Raw genomic sequence first — 17,715 nt, forward strand, 5'->3', positions numbered from 1 at the left:
TTATTTAAATGTAGACTAAGTCATTGTACGGCAAGAGGTACATTATTAAATATGCAGTTTACATTGACACATATTCACAACCATCCTCCTGAATCTGAGGAAGAGCATTATAGTGAGCACAAATTGAGGGTTTGCGTTTGCCGTACGCTTTTTAACCCACCGCATCTTTGTTTAAACTGAAAGCAATACGTTTTTTCCTTGTTTTAAAATTGAGACGAGATTTATATTAAACAATATGGATTTCTTTACAAGATAAAGAACTAATTGCTTATGGGTGAGGAGAACATTGTAATTTACAAATAATGCAAATAAATTTAATTACATTTTCAATTCTTTTATAATAAAAATGTACACTAGAACACGTAAGAGTATTAAATATTTTATTAAAATAATATAATCATACCATCTTTAAGTGTTTTTTTTAGCATGTTTTGATAAAATAATAAATATATTTATAGATGAGTGGTTATTTTAAACAAGTTTAAAATAATTTATGAAATATTGAGTCTGATGATAAAATGAAAATTTAATATTAATTGTTTATTGTAATTTTTAATTTATAATATAATTCTTATAATATCTTATATTTTTCAAATATACTTATCATGCTCAAAAATTATTAGAAATACACCTTTGGGTTATACACATTGATATTAAATTTATTTGATATATTACTTTTATTCCTCGTTGATGTTACTAGTCTTGTTTGATAAAAAAACCTTCCGGTACAAAATAAATTTATACCCTTTGCTAATTATTTTTATCGAGATTAAAATATTTTGCGAATTCAGGAAAATAATATTTCATATCATCATCATTTTCCAGGAAAATTACTTTACAAAAATTATCTTCAATATTAATCTCTATCGTCGATATTTTCATTTATTTTGAAAACTAGATTTATAATACAGATATTTAAATTAAAATTTCAAAATTAATTATATTATATAAAAAGAATATGATTATAGAATTAATCATAAATATATTTCAATTTTTTTAGGGGAATAGCAAAATTTCTGCCATGTAGACGCTGCCTTTGATGAATTGCCTATCCAGGGAAAGAAACTTGCCTATGGTAATTTAAAAAAACTGTCTGAAGATGATAATTAAAATATTTGGAGTCTAACGCAGATACACAGTATAGAATGAGGAAAGGGAGAGAAAAACTAAATAGGCAGGGAGCTTTAAGATATCTTCTCAAAAACACTCAGTGGGGCATATTAAAAAAATATATCTTGAAGATACTTTTCCACTATAAGTTTTTACAATCGACCTTAGATAAAAATAGAAATAATGGATAAAAATTTATATTATATTACGTCATATTAAATCTTTATACCTGTCATCTCACAGTTTGTTAATAACCTTTCTTTTGTACCTGGCAAGTCAACGTGATAGATGCAAGATTATCTATATTCTATTATTAACTGAAGTCATTTATATTAATAAAATAATTATATCGAGGATTATGATATATTTAAATATTCTTTCCATAATATATATAAATAAATGTTACTAATAAATGTTACTAATAAATGTTACTTTATATATATTTAAATATTTTATTTATAATTGTTATATATATATATAATTAAATATTATTTCTATATTATTAGTTTATAATGCATCAATTATCATTTTAATTTGTTTTTAACTATATTAAAACTATTAATAAATTTTTTTACTTCTATAAATAATTAAACTATTAGTATTTTAATATTGTCTAAATTTATTAAAATTAAAAAAAATGTTAAAAATAATATTTAAAAAAATATTAAAATTGTCTAGTTTGTATTTACCATCTTTTTTTTGGGAGGGCCTCCTTTAATCGTATTATTTTGATCGTAAAATGGTCCATTTTGTCCATTTTTGGTCAAAATGGACGATTTTTTTAATTTATAGGTCAGGTTTAGGGTAAGGGTTAAGGTTAGGGTTAGGGTTATAAATGATTTTAATTTACCGCGATTAAATAGACCAATCAGAAAAAAATGGACAAAATTTACGATCAAATGACTTTACGATCAAAGTTAGGCAAATCTTTTTTTTGACGCGAAATCAGCTGTGGAATATTCATTAATCCTGCAAATTCTTGGTAAGAGACCTAAATAGCAAGTATCATAATAGCCAAAAATGAGAATATTTACACTAATACTCACACAAATATTCACAAAAATGGCCGCCATATTTTGATATGATTCCAACTGTAGCTGATAACCTTAAAAATTATCTTAAATATAAACAACTTGAAATAAAAGTAATAAACCATTTTATATATTTATAATTTTTGTTTTCAGAAAACACAGAAGAAAAAGGAATATATATGCTACTAAGGGCATGAATATTTGGCCCATACAAGTGGTAAAAAGGCCGTTTACCTTACTTGTCGCAAAAGATGTGGTGGTAGAGCCAAATTAATGATTGGTCTCGATTTAATTATCACCATCCAACATTCTTTAGAATGTCAAAACTTGATAGCAGCCATAACTCCTAATGCAAATCAAGGTATCCTTACAATAATTTTAACATTGATTTAAAGATTTAGCATTAGCATTAGCCCCTCCACCTTCAAGTTCAGTTGCCCTGGCCATTACACATCAAGGTATTTTTAGTATATTTTTATTAAAATTAATTTAAAATTATTAGCCCAAGTTTCAATAGCCCTTCAAACTTCTAATGCATATCAAGGTATTTATTATATCCATACAATAATTTTAACATTGATTTAAAGATTTAGCATTAGCCCCTCCACCTTCAAGTTCAGTTGCCCTAGCCATTACACATCAAGGTATTTTTGTATACTTTTATTAAAATTAACTTAAAATTATTAGCCCAAGTTGCCCCTCAAACTTCTAATGCAAATCAAGGTAATTTATATATATATATATCCTTACAATAATTTTAACATTGATTTAAAGATTTAGCATTAGCCCCTCCACCTTCAAGTTCAGTTGCCCTAGCCACACATCAAGGTATTTTTTGTATACTTTTATCAAAATTAACTTAAAATTATTAGCCCAAGTTTCAATAGCCCCTCAAACTTCTAATGCAAATCAAGGTATTTATATATATATATATCCTTACAATAATTTTAACATTGATTTAAAGATATAGCATTAGCCCCTCCACCTTCAAGTTCAGTTGCCCTAGCCATTACACATCAAGGTATTTTTTGTATACTTTTATTAAAATTAACTTAAAATTTTTAGCCCAAGTTTCAATAGCCCCTAAAACTTCTAATGCAAATCAAGGTATTTATATATATATATATCCTTACAATAATTTTAACATTGATTTAAAGATTTAGCATTAGCCCCTCTACCTCCAAGTTCATTTGCCCTAGCCTTACATATCAAGGTATTTTTTGTATACTTTTATTAAAATTAACCAAATCAAGGTATTTATGATGTTTTTATTTATAACATTAACTTATATTTATTAGCTCCACAAATTACAAATTTTACATTAGCCCCTCAAACTTCTGGTTTTGCCATAGCCTTTCAAACTTTTATCTCAAATCAAAATAATTCAGGTGCTTATCATGTTATTAATTCAGATGTTGGAATCGAAATTATTCAATACACAAATTGACAATTACTAAATTATATGTATAGGTAATTGTGATCTCCCTTTAGAAGTAGCCAATGTGTTAATAGATTTACATCAAAATATTAGTGGTAAAAATATGTTTATAAGGCTATTTTTTTTTAATTTAAAAAAAAAAAAATTAAATATAGAATGTGACATATTATAGTAACCCTTGATGTATAATATAGCTAGGATATTTTTTAATTATATTTAGGCATGACCTTGGAATAATTAAAAAAATATTACATCTTTTTTAAAGATAAATAATAAATCAATAATTATTTATTTGTTTATTTATTTTTTTAAGTATCTGGTTCTGTCTGATCTTTTCATAAATATTAGAGCTCCATATTAATCATATTAATATATGATTTTTATATTTATTAAGATCCTCAATTTATAAAATGTCAAAAAGGAAAACTACTTCTCTTTTTCCAAAATTATTTATATCGATATGCTTATCAAAAAGATGATAGAATACACTATCGTTGCAGAAAGGTTGGCTGCAAGGCTTCATGTAAATTTGATGGAATTTACACAACCTCTGGTTTGCATGAACACCAAAATGAAATCGTTCAGTTTGAAAAACTGAGAACTCACAAGGTTCTAGAGGATATTGTTGCCGAAAATCCTCTAGAGACAAGGCACAATATTTATAAAAAGGCCTTGAATAAAAGATGCCTGGAAACGCCCTCCATCGAAATGTATCCAGAGGCAATGCCCTCATTTGTTTCAATTAAGAGTACAATTGACAGATTGTTACAAAAAAATCGGCCCATTTTGCCTCAATCTGTGGATGAACTAGTATTATTACCAGAATACATCACCACAAATAAGGGGGAGAATTTTTAAATTAATAATGATAATAATAATATGCTGGTGTTTAATACATGTGAAATGCTAAAACTTGTAGAAATATGTGATGGTGATAGCATTTACATGGACGGCACCTTTTATGTCGTTCCTCGACTGTACTGTCAATTGTATAGTATCCATATAATGTATCAAGAAGTTATGATACCGATTATATATGCCCTCCTCCCCGATAAAAATAGAGGGACATATATTGAATTATTTCAAATTATCTTGCAATTTTGCTCGATGAAAAATATCCGATTCAAACCTCGATTTGGACAAACTGATTACGAGGCCGCAGGTATATCGGCGCTTAGGTTTGTTTTTCCCAATATGTTCATAAAAGGTTTATTTATAACATTGTATATTATAACTAAAAAAATTTAGGCTGTTTTTTTCACTATTCCCAGGCTCTTTGGCGTAAATGTCCGGCGCTGGGTTTAGTTAGCAGTTATTTGCATAATACTACTATTCATCAAGTTGTTAGACGAATGACCACTTTGTCATTTTGCAAAGAAGAACATATTTCCGAGGTACGGGCATCATGCCATGCTCTGTCTGCTGAATATCCTTTGCTCAAAAATTTTATGGATTTTACATGGCTCGGAGTTAATGCCATATTCCCCCGAAATATATGGACCAGGTAATTAAAACATTTAAATATTAACTTTACTTATAATCAATTTAGGTATCAAGTTGACGGCCCTAGAACTAACAACCACCTGGATGGGTATCATCATGCCCTCAAGAGAAAAACAAACGTGGCTCATCCGAATATTTATTGTCTGATAAATATTTTAAAAAGACACCAACATTCGAGTGCGCTTAAGGTCTTACAAATTAATAGTGGGTTGAACGTGAGGAGAAAAAATAAAAAATTCGATCAATTAAATATTAACATTGATAATCTAACTCGTATATACGAGCGTACAAATGAAATATATCATTTTTTAGATAATGTTTCATATTTTATAAAACAACAATCATAACCCGTTATTTATATTTCTTATATATATTTACATTTATATTATTCTCTTGCTATATATTGTATACTTTATTTACATTTTTATAATTATTTTGTATAATAATGTAACTTTAATATAAAAATTTATAAATAATTTTTTTTCATGCATATAGCATACATATTTCAGTAATAAAAATACTTATTTAGTAGATGCTTTGACCTAAAATTGTTGCTTATAGAGGGCAATGACGTATAATAATACATAAACTGATGATTCATTCATTAAACCTTTCTTTAAAATGTATAGTCGTAACATTATGTAAATATATTTTTAACTGCTTATAAAAATTTTGATAAAATACGATTGGGTGAAAATTTTTATAAAAAGAAAGACCAAAACATTTAAAAGAGTTTTTTATTCTGCCAAAATATTGTAAAAATTATAGAATCTTTATAAAATTCTAGTGACTCACAGGATTGTTTAACACGCATGTTCAAGTGGTGTCTTATGATTCTTTTCCGATTTGGGTTGATTTAAAAAAAATATTTTTTTGTGAGTGTTTATTTAATCTTCATTTTTCTAATAAATTATATCAGCGTCTACCTCTACATGAGAGAAAAAAACCCTAACTCCACCCGAAAAAGATTTTTTACTGCCTATCCCCAGGAAGCATACACTCTAATTCTGAAATAAAAATATATATTTATACTATTTCTAAAAAATAACTATTATTTTTACTACCTTAAAATTTACATAAGTGAAGCAAATTTAATATTATCTATTTTTTAAAATAAATAAGGAGAAAATCATGCGAATGTAATTTTACTTATAAATAATAAGTGTTGGGGAAGTAAATAAAAAAATGCCTATTTTTTAAATAAATAAAAGAGGTTGAGAATATTTTTATATTATATTTTTATCTGTGTCTAATAATTGCAAATTGTATTATTGAAAATTTATCAAAAATGATTTAATTTAAGAATTTTTGATGTGAAGCAATGGATTATTAATAGGAAGATAAAAGCCAAAAGGATTAATATGAAAAATATGAATGGCTCACTGGATGTGAATTTTCTATATCCTTATATTGTTGGTCGCCTATTATTCTTGAAGGAAAAATATGTTTGGATATGAATAATTTTTTAAAGGCAGTTTTACAGCATGAAGAATCAACCGCTTATTTGAAGTCGATAATTCAATTAAAATCATTTGCCAAAAATTTAATTAAAAATATGATAGATTCCAGGCGCAAAATATGAAAACAAGGACGAATTCTGCTTATTTATAAATATTAATTTTTTGTATGGTTAGACTTATAAAAAAAAAATGATTTTCTATTACTTCCCTGGTAGTAGTGTTGTTAAACGGCTCGTTTTGAGCCGATTTTTAAAAACGGCTAACTCAATATTTCATCCAGAAAAATATTACGCAAGCCTGAAGATTTTGCTCATAGAAGGAACAAAGATCCAAACATATATTGTCGAAATCTTGAGGCTTAGGCAATACTTATCTGGCTAAAATATTGAGTCAGCCGTTTTTAAAAATCGGCTCAAAATGAGCCGTTTAACAACACTACCTGGTAGTATTTAATGCTTCGTCACTGTCTGAAGATTTTGCGCATAGATGGCAAGAAGATTTGTTAGGTTACATAAAATTATTTTGAATAAAATCTTATGGGACCATTTTAAAAAATCGAAAGCGGGCTTTTAACAACACTAAATTACTTAATAAAGAATTAAAATATTTATATATAATAATAATTAAATAGTATAGCCATAATTTACAAAATTGTAATATTTATTTTAAATTATATAATTAAAGTTTTATAATATATACTACAACTTTTTATATAATTAATCGTTTAAAATTTGTATAAAAATCAGTGACGAAGCGTCCATAGAAGCAAGGGAAGCAGGGAGGCATTGCTTCCCTTGAAATTTTTCTTATAAAATTTTTAAATAAACTTAATATAATCTTTTTACTATGCTAAATAAATTAAACTGACTTCGTTAAAAAAATTAACATAATTTTTATAACTTAAAAATATTAATATAATTTTTATAACGTTAAAAAAATAATATTATTTTTAGTATATTAAGAAATACTATTATTTTTACTACGTTAAAAATGTTACTATTATTTTTACTACGTTAAAAAAAATATACATGAGGGAAGCAAATTTAATATTGCTTATTTTTTCTAATAAATAAAGAGAAAATCATGCCATGGTATTGTGTAATTTTACCATTAAAATATAAGCATTGGGGAAGCAAATTAAAAAATGCTTATTTTTTTAATAAATAAAAGGAAATTTTTTATTTAATATTTTTTTCCTTACTTTTTCAAAATAAAAAATTTTTCGTTTTTAAAATCCTTAATTAATGTTTAATAATTGTACAGGATGAGCCAAAATCCATTATTAAATCTATCTTTGATTTCGATTGAAAAAAATTATTAAAATTTAAAATCTATTTTTATTATGCAGTACTTGATCATTTTACTCAAAAATAAGATGAATACCACTTATTTATAAATCTTAATGTTTTTATGGTTTGAGTTTGACTAAAATAAAAAATTTTTTTGATTGCTTCCCTATTAGTAAACTTGACGCTTCGTCACTGATAAAAATTATATGGGGATATATTTATAATTATATAGCAATAGTCTCATAATATTATAATGATTTTTATATTAATAATTTATAATTACATATTAATAATTTATAAAATTATTTATATATTAATAATTTAAACTTCTTTACATTTTCATCATTTAATATCTCGCTATTTTGATAATCGCTATTGGGTTTAGTTAGCTTATATTTGCATAACTTTGCCATTTTGTAAGGAAGAACATGTTCCTGAAGTACAATCATCATGCCATGCTCTGTCTGCCGAATATCATTATTCTGCTTTACCGTTTTAATAAATCAAATGAGAGATAAATGTTTTTCATTGTTTCCCTAGTTTGGTCACTGTTATAGCTATTCACCATAAGCTATGTTAAAAGTAGCGCGCTACATTTTTTAAATAGCGATAGTTAGTTACTTTACTTTTATAAAAATAGTAGCTAATTAATAGCGCTGCCATTTAATTAGAGTAGCCATAGCTAAAAAAGAGGGGAAGCTTGAGAGGATATTGTAGAACAATCTCTGAAAATATTTAATACGTAACTTATTAGGTTTATTTTTAATATTTAATTATAATTTTTTATAGGAAAAAATTGTAGTATAGTTAGTTTTCATTTTTCTAATAATTTATGATTTGCTCCTTATCAACGTCTACATAGAGAAAAAAAAACTCTTACCTCCTACCCCTAAATGATTTTTTATTCACTATTCATAAAGGCGATATGATGACATGTACCTTCTCCCCAGCATGTCACTATTGCTTCTTATTAGTATTCTCCTTTATTTAATATAAATTTTAATATATAAATTTGTAATTATATTATAATACCCCCCCCCCCCCCCCCTCATATAATATAGAAATGATTTAAATACAATTGCAATATACATGTTTATAATATCATATAATAAACATAATATTAATATGGAAAAATTATAGTTAAAATTTATAAAAGATATATGTGTTTATTTATAATTTAAAACAATTTATATATTAATAATTTATAAAATACTATAATATTATTAGATAAAAATTATGCCTAATATATTTTATAATAACAGTTTTATAATATTAAAATGATTTATATATATAACAATTTATACAACACTATTAATATATAAAACTTATATATGTAATAATTTAATTATATAATTAAAATAATATAATAAAATGATTTACATTTTAATAATTTATAAAATAATTTATATATTATTAGGCTTCTTAAGATTTTCATTCATTTAATTCCTTGCTATTTTGATTCTTGCTATTTAGAGGTGGAACCGACATGAATCCCACAGATATAGAAAATGTTAAAGTCGTGGTTCGTTGTAGACCACTGACAGAAAGGGAAAAGATTGAAAAATTTAATGAAGTCTTAGAGGTTAATATAAGGGTAAATATTATAAAAATCCTCCTTAAGCTTAATGAAGATAATGGATCAATAACTATCAAGAGTAATAATGATATTAAAACTTTTACCTTTGATAAAATTTTTGGACCTTCATCAGAACAGGAAGTTATATATAATATGGTGGCTAGTCCATTAGTTGAAAGTGTTATAGAAGGATATAATGGTTAGAATTTCCTAATAAACAGATTTCATATTTTTAAATAGGAACTATATTAGCCTATGGTCAAACTGGAACAGGTAAAACCTATACAATGGAAGGATATAACTCAAATTTTGGAATAATACCAAATTCTTTTTCACATATATTTGATTACATCTATAATTCTGGAGTAAATAAAAAGTAATTTAGATATAATTATTATTATATTTTATAATATACTAGCTTTTTAGTTAGGGTTTCTTATCTTGAAATTTATAATGAAGAAGTTAGAGATCTTCTAAACAAAGATGATAAAAAATTGGAGGTTGTTGAAAGGCCTGAGATTGGTGTATATGTTAAAAATCTTTTATCATTTCCAGTCAATAGTGCTGAAGAAATGAGAAAATTAATGAATCTTGGAAATAAAATCAGTATGTTTATAGTGTTTAAATATAATTTTATTGAACTATTATTTATCTAGGGTGTGACTAAAATATGCGTCCCCGGAAACTATTTGTCCCCGGTCAAATGGGTTTAATTTATATAATATTATTTAAAAATCTTATTTAGCTTCATAAAATAAGTTAAAAAATGTTTTTTATGATTTAAAAAAAATGATATCTTAGTTAAATTTATAAAAAATTATTTTTTTACATGAAAAAACTACGCATCCACGGTCAAGATACAATTTTTTTTAAAAAATAAAAGCATTCATATTTAGCTCATTAAATGAATATAGAAAATGTTTTTTATGATTTAAAAAAAAAGTGTGAACTTATAGTAAAATTTAAAAAAAAAACTATGCGTCCCTGGTCAAGATACAGTTTTTTTTAAAAAATAAAAGCAGATTCATATTTAGCTCATTAAATGGATACAGAAAATTCCTCACAAGTCAGTGAAAAAATGTGGACAGACCTTTCATCCAGATTAATAGACACTGACAAATCGACACTAGGCTTGACAAGAGGAGGCAACAAATCATACAAAGAACTATGGTGGTGGAATGAAGAGATACAAACCACTATACAGGAGAAAAAAGCCCTTTATAAAATATGGTACAAATCCAAAAACGCAGATGACAAGACAAGATACAAAAAATCCAAGAGATTAGCTACAAAGGTGGTGGCTAGAGCCAAATCTATGGCATACGATGACATGTACAAAGATCTACATACCAAAGAAGGGCAAAATAAAATATACAGATTAGCCAAACAGTGAGAAAAGAACTCTAGGAATATAAACGGAGCTCCGAAAGTAATCAAAAATAAAGATGGGAAATTGATAATAAAGGAAAAAGAAATAATGAATAGATGGAGAGAATATTTTCAGGAGCTTCTCAATTTTAATCCGCATATACTGCATCTAGACGAACACTCCCCTTGTCAAAACCTTGTACAACCTATAACACAACAAGAAATAATCACATGCCTCAAGCATATGAAAAACAACAAAGCTAGGGGTCCAGACGATATTCCAATAGAAAGCCTTAAAGCACTAGGAGATGATGGAATACATCTTCTCACAAATCTATACAATAAGATACTTGGAAATGAAGAGGTTCCCCAAAAATGGAAGCAGAGCTATCTAGTTCCTATCTTCAAAAATAAAGGGGATCCACATAATTGTCAAAATTACAGGGGCATAAAACTAATGTCACACTGTCTAAAACTATACGAAAAAATAATAGAAAAAAGGTTAAGAGATATAATCAAATAGGAGAGACTCAGTTTGGCTTTATGCCTGGAAGATCAACAACCGATGCTATCCATGCAATTAGGCAAATGAGTGAAAAATACAGGGAGAAGAACAAAAAGCTACACATGGTCTTTCTCGATCTAGAAAACGCCTTTGATAGAATCCCAAGAAAACTTATCTGGTGGGCGCTACGCCACAAAAATGTTCCCGAAAAATATATAAGAATAATACAGGATATGTATATGGGCCATACAACAATGGTCCGTAGCACAACAGGTACTTCAGCAGGCTTCACAATAGCTGAAGGAGTTCATCAAGGGTCGGCTCTAAGCCCACTTCTCTTCATTACAGTAATAGATGTATAAGCACAGTCTATAGCTCAAACAGTCCCGTGGAATATGATATTGTGATACTTGCCGAATCTAAGGATGAAATGAAAGAAAGACTAGTGAGTTGGATAAATATCTTAGAAACGCACGGATTAAAAGTAAATAGAGAAAAGACGGAGTATATGGTGATAGGAAGAGATGAAATAGAGAGTATTGATATAAATGAATGGCAGATATCGGCAATTGAAAGCTGCAAATATTTGGGCTCCACTATACAAACAAACGGCACAATAGAAAAAGAGATAAAGAGTAAGATTAATCAAGGGTGGCTAAAGTGGAGATCTTTATCTGGAGTGCTATTTGATAAAAGAATCCCACACAAATTAAAGGGAAAAATTTACAGTTCCATAATACAACCAACTATTCTATATAGTTCGGAAACATGGCCAACCAAAGGATCAGACGAGAGAAGTCTACAAACCATGGAGATGAGAATGCTGAGGATGATTGCTGGGGTAACAAGAAAGGATAAAGTGCACAGTACAAGAATACTAAGTAGTTTAAAGGTAGTGCCCATCAAGACTAAGTTAATGGTAAACAGACTTAGGTGGTATGGGCACACAATGAGAAGGCCTATGAACTACATAGGAAATAAAGTTAAGAGTTTGGAAGTGATGGGAAAACGTAAAAGAGGAAGGCCAAAACTTCAATGGGGCCATAAAGTTAGAGCCAATATAAAGAAGTATAAATTAGATAAAAGAGATTGTATTAATAACATAAAGTGGAGAGAGATGTTGAAGGAGCTTACCACCAGAAAAGGTGAAAGCTAAAGAGAAAAAAAAATGGATACAGAAAATGTTTTTTTTGATTTAAAAAAAAGTGGTAACTTAGTAAAATTTTATAAAAACTAATTTTTTTTTTTTTAGAAAATAAAAGCAGATTTATATTTAGCTCATTAAATTGATACAAAAAATGTTTTTTTTGATTTAAAAAAGAAGTGTTAAAACTTAGTAAAATTTTGAAAACACTTCTTATTTAATTTTTTGACTAAAATACGCGTCCCCAGTCAAGATAGATTATTTTTATAAAAATGAATATATAATCGTGTATAGTTTTTCAAGGAGATTCCGATTTTTCAAGGAGATTCCGAAAATGCTATTAAGAAATTTTTTTTTAAAAAAAATTAATTTTCGAAAAAATTTTTTTTTGACTAAACTACGCGTCCTCGGTCAAGATACAATTTTTTTAAAAAAATAAAAGCAGATTCATATTTAGCTCATTAAATGGATACAGAAAATTTGACTAAACTACGCGTCCCCGGTCAAGATACAATTTTTTTTAAAATATTTTTATTAATACCATTTTCAGAATCTCCTTGAAAAACTATACACGATTCTATATTTATTTTTATAAAAATAATCTATCTTGACCGGGGACGCGTAGTTTAGTCAAAAAATGAAAAAAACAAGTGTTTTTTCAAAATTTTACTAAGTTAACAGTTCTTTTTTAAATCAATAAAAACATTTTCTGTATCCATTTAATGAGCTAAATATGAATCTGCTTTTATTTTTAAAAAAAAATTGTATCTTGACCGGGGACGCGTAGTTTAGTCAAAAAAAAATTTCTTAATACCATTTTCGTAATCTCCTTGAAAAACTATACACGATTCTATATTCATTTTTATAAAAATAATCTATCTTGACTGGGGACGCGTTGGGACGCGTATTTTAGTCAAAAAATTAAAAAAGAAGTGTTTTTTCAAAATTTTACTAAGTTAACACTTCTTTTTTAAATAAAAAAAAACATTTTCTGTATCCATTTAATGAGCTAAATATGAATCTGCTTTTATTTTCTAAAAAAAACTGTATCTTGATAGGGGACGCGTAGTTTTTTCATGTAAAAAATTAGTTTTTATAAAATTTTACTAAGTTACCACTTTTTTTAAAATCAAAAAAAAACATTTTCTGTATCCATTTAATGAGCTAAATATGAATCTGCTTTTATTTAAAAAAAATTGTATCTTGACCGGGGACGCGTAGTTTTTTCATGTAAAAAAATAATTTTTTAAAAATTTTACTAAGATATCATTTTTTTTAAAATAAAACATATTTTAACTTATTTTATGAAGCTAAATAAGATTTTTAATTAATATTATATAAATTAAACCTCTTTGACCCGGGACGCGTAGTTTTCGGGGACGCGTATTTTAGTCATGCCCTTTATCTACCATTTAATCATTTTATTTCTCTTTAACTACTTAAATAGAATTTGTTAAAATTTAGAGCCCTGCATTGGATTTATTTTTAAGTCAGGCCAAATCTAAGAAAAAAAATAAAAAATCTATCCTGATAAATTTGAACTGAGAATTTTTTTTCTAAGATCTGAGCAAAGGTCTAAATCAGATTCAATTTTAATATCAAAAATATTTGTGCTGAAGGATAATAAATTCATTTATAATTATTCTTGAAAATAATATTCATAAAAAAAATTAGGAAAAAAATAAGTTAGAATTTTTTATAGTCCTAATCTAGTCCAAATAAATTTTAAAATCAAGTCCAAATCTGATTAGTCTGATAAAATGTATCTAAAAGTCAGACCACTCAATATTAGACAGTATCAATGCATGCTCACTAAAATCAATTATCAAATTGTTTTGCAAAAACAAACAAATCAAGTAAACCAATTATGTTGTCATTTTTTAAATTTCCTATTTAAATATGAAGGGTAGTGTTGGTAAAAAGCCTGATTTGGGTCGATTTTTAAAAATGACCCAATTAATATTATAACTAAAATTGTGTAAGCCTGGTGATTTTGCTCATGCAGAAAGATTTGGGTTTCTACTTGCTAAATCTTGAGGCGTACACAATATTATTTTGGCTAAAATCTTAATCGGATCTTTTAAAAACAAATCAAATCAAGTTTTTTAACAACACTAGTGAAGGGCCTTGTAACAAGGACATGGTTGTCAGGTCAAAATTTTTAAATTGAGGGAGGTAAGAATATAAAAATTGACCCACAAAATGCCAGCCTTCACCCTGGATCTAGTTTAATTATAACCCTATTAATTCTTATAATTACTATATATAAATATTAACAAAGTGGGTAAAATTTTATAATTTCAAAATAGGTAATATTTTTCAAAATAATTTCTTTATAGTGGAGTTATTTTATTTATATTATATACAAAAGAAAATAATTTGAATCTCCTCAAACAATACATTAATGTCTATCTATATTTTTAATAAGGTCATAATTACATTTGTAAATTAAGTTATTGAAATCAAATTTTGATTGTGAATATTCTAAAATTGTCTTAATAAAAATATTTGCTTCATTTAAAAATACATTGATTAGAGTAATATTTGAACATTTTTATATGATATTTTCAGCAATAGCCATAAAATTTATTGTCAATTTTTAATTGTAAAGATGAACACCGCTGCAGCATAATTTTGTGAATCTTTATTAAAAAGGATTCTTCTGACTACCTGCATATTAACAACATGTAGTAGATTTCCTACATGTGCAATCATTCTTAAATATGCCTACATGTGCAATCATTCTTAAATATCCACTAACTCTTTTAATTTATTAACTCTTTTAGTTGATGAATTAAATTCTTTAAAACATTTCATTACAATTATTTCATTCACTGCCTTCTTGCAAGAATCATATAGTATATGGCATATATAGCCAATTAGTATATTAAGTCAACATTGTGCTGCCTCAATGCTGTAAATGCACGCTGGGTTTTGATAAAATTCACTGAGGCATTATCAGCACAGAACATGCAACTCATTGATAATCTTGAATCTGCTATATTTACCATTACATGGTTAGCTATGTCTTTGGATTTTTCACTATCTGAGGAAAAAAAATTTAGTTTTATTGAAACACCCTTATTTTTGTTGAAATAGTGAAGGATCAAGGGAAATGTTTGAATAGTTTTCTTATTAGATGCATCTGTTAGAATTGCATATGAATGTCCATCTTTCAAGTCAAGAATTAACCTCCTAGATTCAAGTCCTAAAATTTTATTCTACCACAAGTAAAGTTTTAACTTATCTTGGAGTATTAAATATTATGGGGAAAGATTCGACCCTCATTGTGATGATAAGTAGCTCTGTGAATGTTGTACTACATGATAACTGCATACTATTTCCACAACTATAGTTGCATCTATATTATTTCTTATTTTTGGAGCATATTTTCTTATTGCAATAGAGTAAGAAACTCCCCTGCACTGACTATAATAATAATATGATTGAACTATAATAAATAAAATAATTATCATTGTGATGCATGATAATTAAGCCACTAGCTCTATAATGTTATACACAAACACATATGAAAATGATAAAATATGAATGAATGATGTTGATTTATTATTGGATAAAAATAAAATGATTAAGGTAAAGATAGAAAGAAATTTACAAACTAGTCATTTTTTTTGAATAAATATTTAAAATTTATTTTAAAAATATAAAAATAATCAATTACTGTTCCTCAAAATTATTATTTTTATGTTAAAAAGGTTAAAATGCTAAAAAAAATTGTATGGGAGTTATTTAAAAATTGCGGTAGATTTTTGCGTTAAATTTTAGCTGTAGATTTTCAATTGCAGTAGTTTTGAGGGAGTGAGATTCTGCGTGTAAAAAATTGCCGGAGTCTCCCACTGATGGGGGAGACCTGGCAACCCTGAACAAGGAAGGGGGGGGGGAGATAAATTGTATCATCAAAATTTTAGGAGGCTAACTTAATAGTCACCAATATTTTATATTTTAGCCACCCTTGGCATTTCACTTAAAGGGGATCTAGAGTGCTTTAGAGTGTAATTAACCAATTTTAACCTGCCCCCACCCATTATTTTAATAATTTTAAATTTTCTTATCCAGGAATTATCTCCTAACCCACCCATTTATTTTACAATTTTTATTTTTCTTAAATCAAATGTTTTAATCAGGGTGTATTTATAAAAATCGATTTATATATTATTCAGATTTTTATTTAAAAGTTTTATTTTTACCAAAGCTATAAACGTAAAGATATAAAATTGGAATTTATATACTATCTTATTTATGTAATATCTTTATTCATATTAAAGAGGAATACCTTTATATTTTTATTTAAAATGCATGAAAATGTAAATTTTAAACATTTTATAAATATAAGAAAATCAAATTTACAATTTGAAAAAATGGGCCTCATCATGAAATATAAAAAAGAATTTCAATTGCTGTACATCATGTTGAAGTTGTCGAATATATTAATATAAAATCTGAATTAGAAAATGTTTTAACCAGGGATGTGAACCCTTCGACAAAAAAAGGATCCGGGTTCGGGTACAGAAATAAAATTTGAAAGGACCCGGGTCCGGGTTCAGGGAACATAAAAATAATGACTCAAAATGATTTTTTTTATTCATTTATTATTATTCATTCATAATTTACAAATGAAAAATTTTTTAATGAAATAATTTATATTTTAAATGTTTTATTCTTGCACAATCATAATATATTCTAAAATATCATCCTTTAGATTTCCACGTAAAGTAGATTCAAAGATGAAAATTCACGTTCCACTCTTATAGATAGTTATCTTTATAAAATTATTGTACTTGTGTCACCGGTACAGCCATGAAGATTCTAGATAAGATATATAATTCTGGATATATTGAAGAATTTTCTTTCCAGAATTTTAAAATATTTATATCTTTCTTTATTCTTCTAACTTCTGAGAACGTTGCAATAGGCATTTTTTGATCCTCCTTTCTATATGATGATAATTTAATTTTTTTTTCTATCTTAAAAGTAAAATTTCAAGATCATCAATGTTGCTATCATTATTATTATTATTATCACTACAACCAATAGGTATTGTCTTAGCCTCCAATATATTGTAAATAATGGAGTTTTGCTTATGCCATAAATCCTTAAGTCTATAGCAATTTGTTTTTGCTCAATACTCAATAAAACTTGATATCGTAAGTCTAAATATATAGAAGCGTACACAACACTATTTTGCAAATTTTGTTGCTCTCAAATTTTCATGTTTTCTAATATTTTGTATAAAAAGGACTGTAAATTTTTCTAAATCTAATCACAACACT

General features: G+C 26.6%; 2 protein-coding genes across 5 annotated transcripts in view; both read left to right on the forward strand.

Moving 5' to 3' along the window:
• Window positions 1-2,178: 2,178 nt before the first annotated feature.
• Window positions 2,179-5,412, forward strand: LOC135928123 (mucin-1-like). Of its 3 annotated transcripts, XR_010572242.1 has the most exons (16): window positions 2,179-2,254; window positions 2,295-2,502; window positions 2,543-2,599; window positions 2,644-2,685; window positions 2,729-2,785; window positions 2,829-2,864; window positions 2,916-2,969; window positions 3,014-3,055; window positions 3,106-3,162; window positions 3,207-3,248; window positions 3,299-3,354; window positions 3,440-3,529; window positions 3,612-3,674; window positions 3,974-4,786; window positions 4,828-5,083; window positions 5,129-5,412. XR_010572242.1 is itself a non-coding variant. In XM_065464483.1 (12 exons), exons 2-12 carry the CDS (start codon window positions 2,415-2,417, stop codon window positions 3,464-3,466), a joined length of 558 nt encoding a protein of 185 aa, XP_065320555.1. In that variant the 5' UTR covers window positions 2,179-2,254; window positions 2,295-2,414; the 3' UTR covers window positions 3,467-3,649. The 3 variants fall into 3 exon arrangements, 1 of the variants encoding a protein (XP_065320555.1); XR_010572243.1 differs by lacking the exons at window positions 2,916-2,969; window positions 3,014-3,055; XM_065464483.1 differs by lacking the exons at window positions 3,974-4,786; window positions 4,828-5,083; window positions 5,129-5,412 and having other exon boundaries at window positions 3,440-3,649.
• Window positions 5,413-9,272: 3,860 nt separating this feature from the next.
• LOC135928905 (kinesin-like protein KIF3A) overlaps window positions 9,273-17,715 on the forward strand; it is a 33,527-nt gene continuing 25,084 nt past the window's right edge. The window contains exons 1-4 of one of the 2 annotated variants that reach the window (XM_065465357.1): window positions 9,273-9,413; window positions 9,453-9,606; window positions 9,648-9,783; window positions 9,826-10,013. In XM_065465357.1, the coding sequence (XP_065321429.1) occupies window positions 9,318-9,413; window positions 9,453-9,606; window positions 9,648-9,783; window positions 9,826-10,013 (574 nt within the window). In that variant the 5' untranslated portion in view covers window positions 9,273-9,317. The remainder of the gene's footprint in view (window positions 9,414-9,452; window positions 9,607-9,647; window positions 9,784-9,825; window positions 10,014-17,715) is intronic. The other variant, XM_065465358.1, reaches the window with a different exon arrangement.

The sequence above is a fragment of the Gordionus sp. m RMFG-2023 genome, chromosome 4, assembly GCF_954871325.1.
Source record: "Gordionus sp. m RMFG-2023 chromosome 4, tfGorSpeb1-WG-v2, whole genome shotgun sequence".
In the NCBI taxonomy this organism is placed as follows: Eukaryota; Metazoa; Nematomorpha; class Gordioida; order Chordodea; family Parachordodidae; genus Gordionus; species Gordionus sp. m RMFG-2023.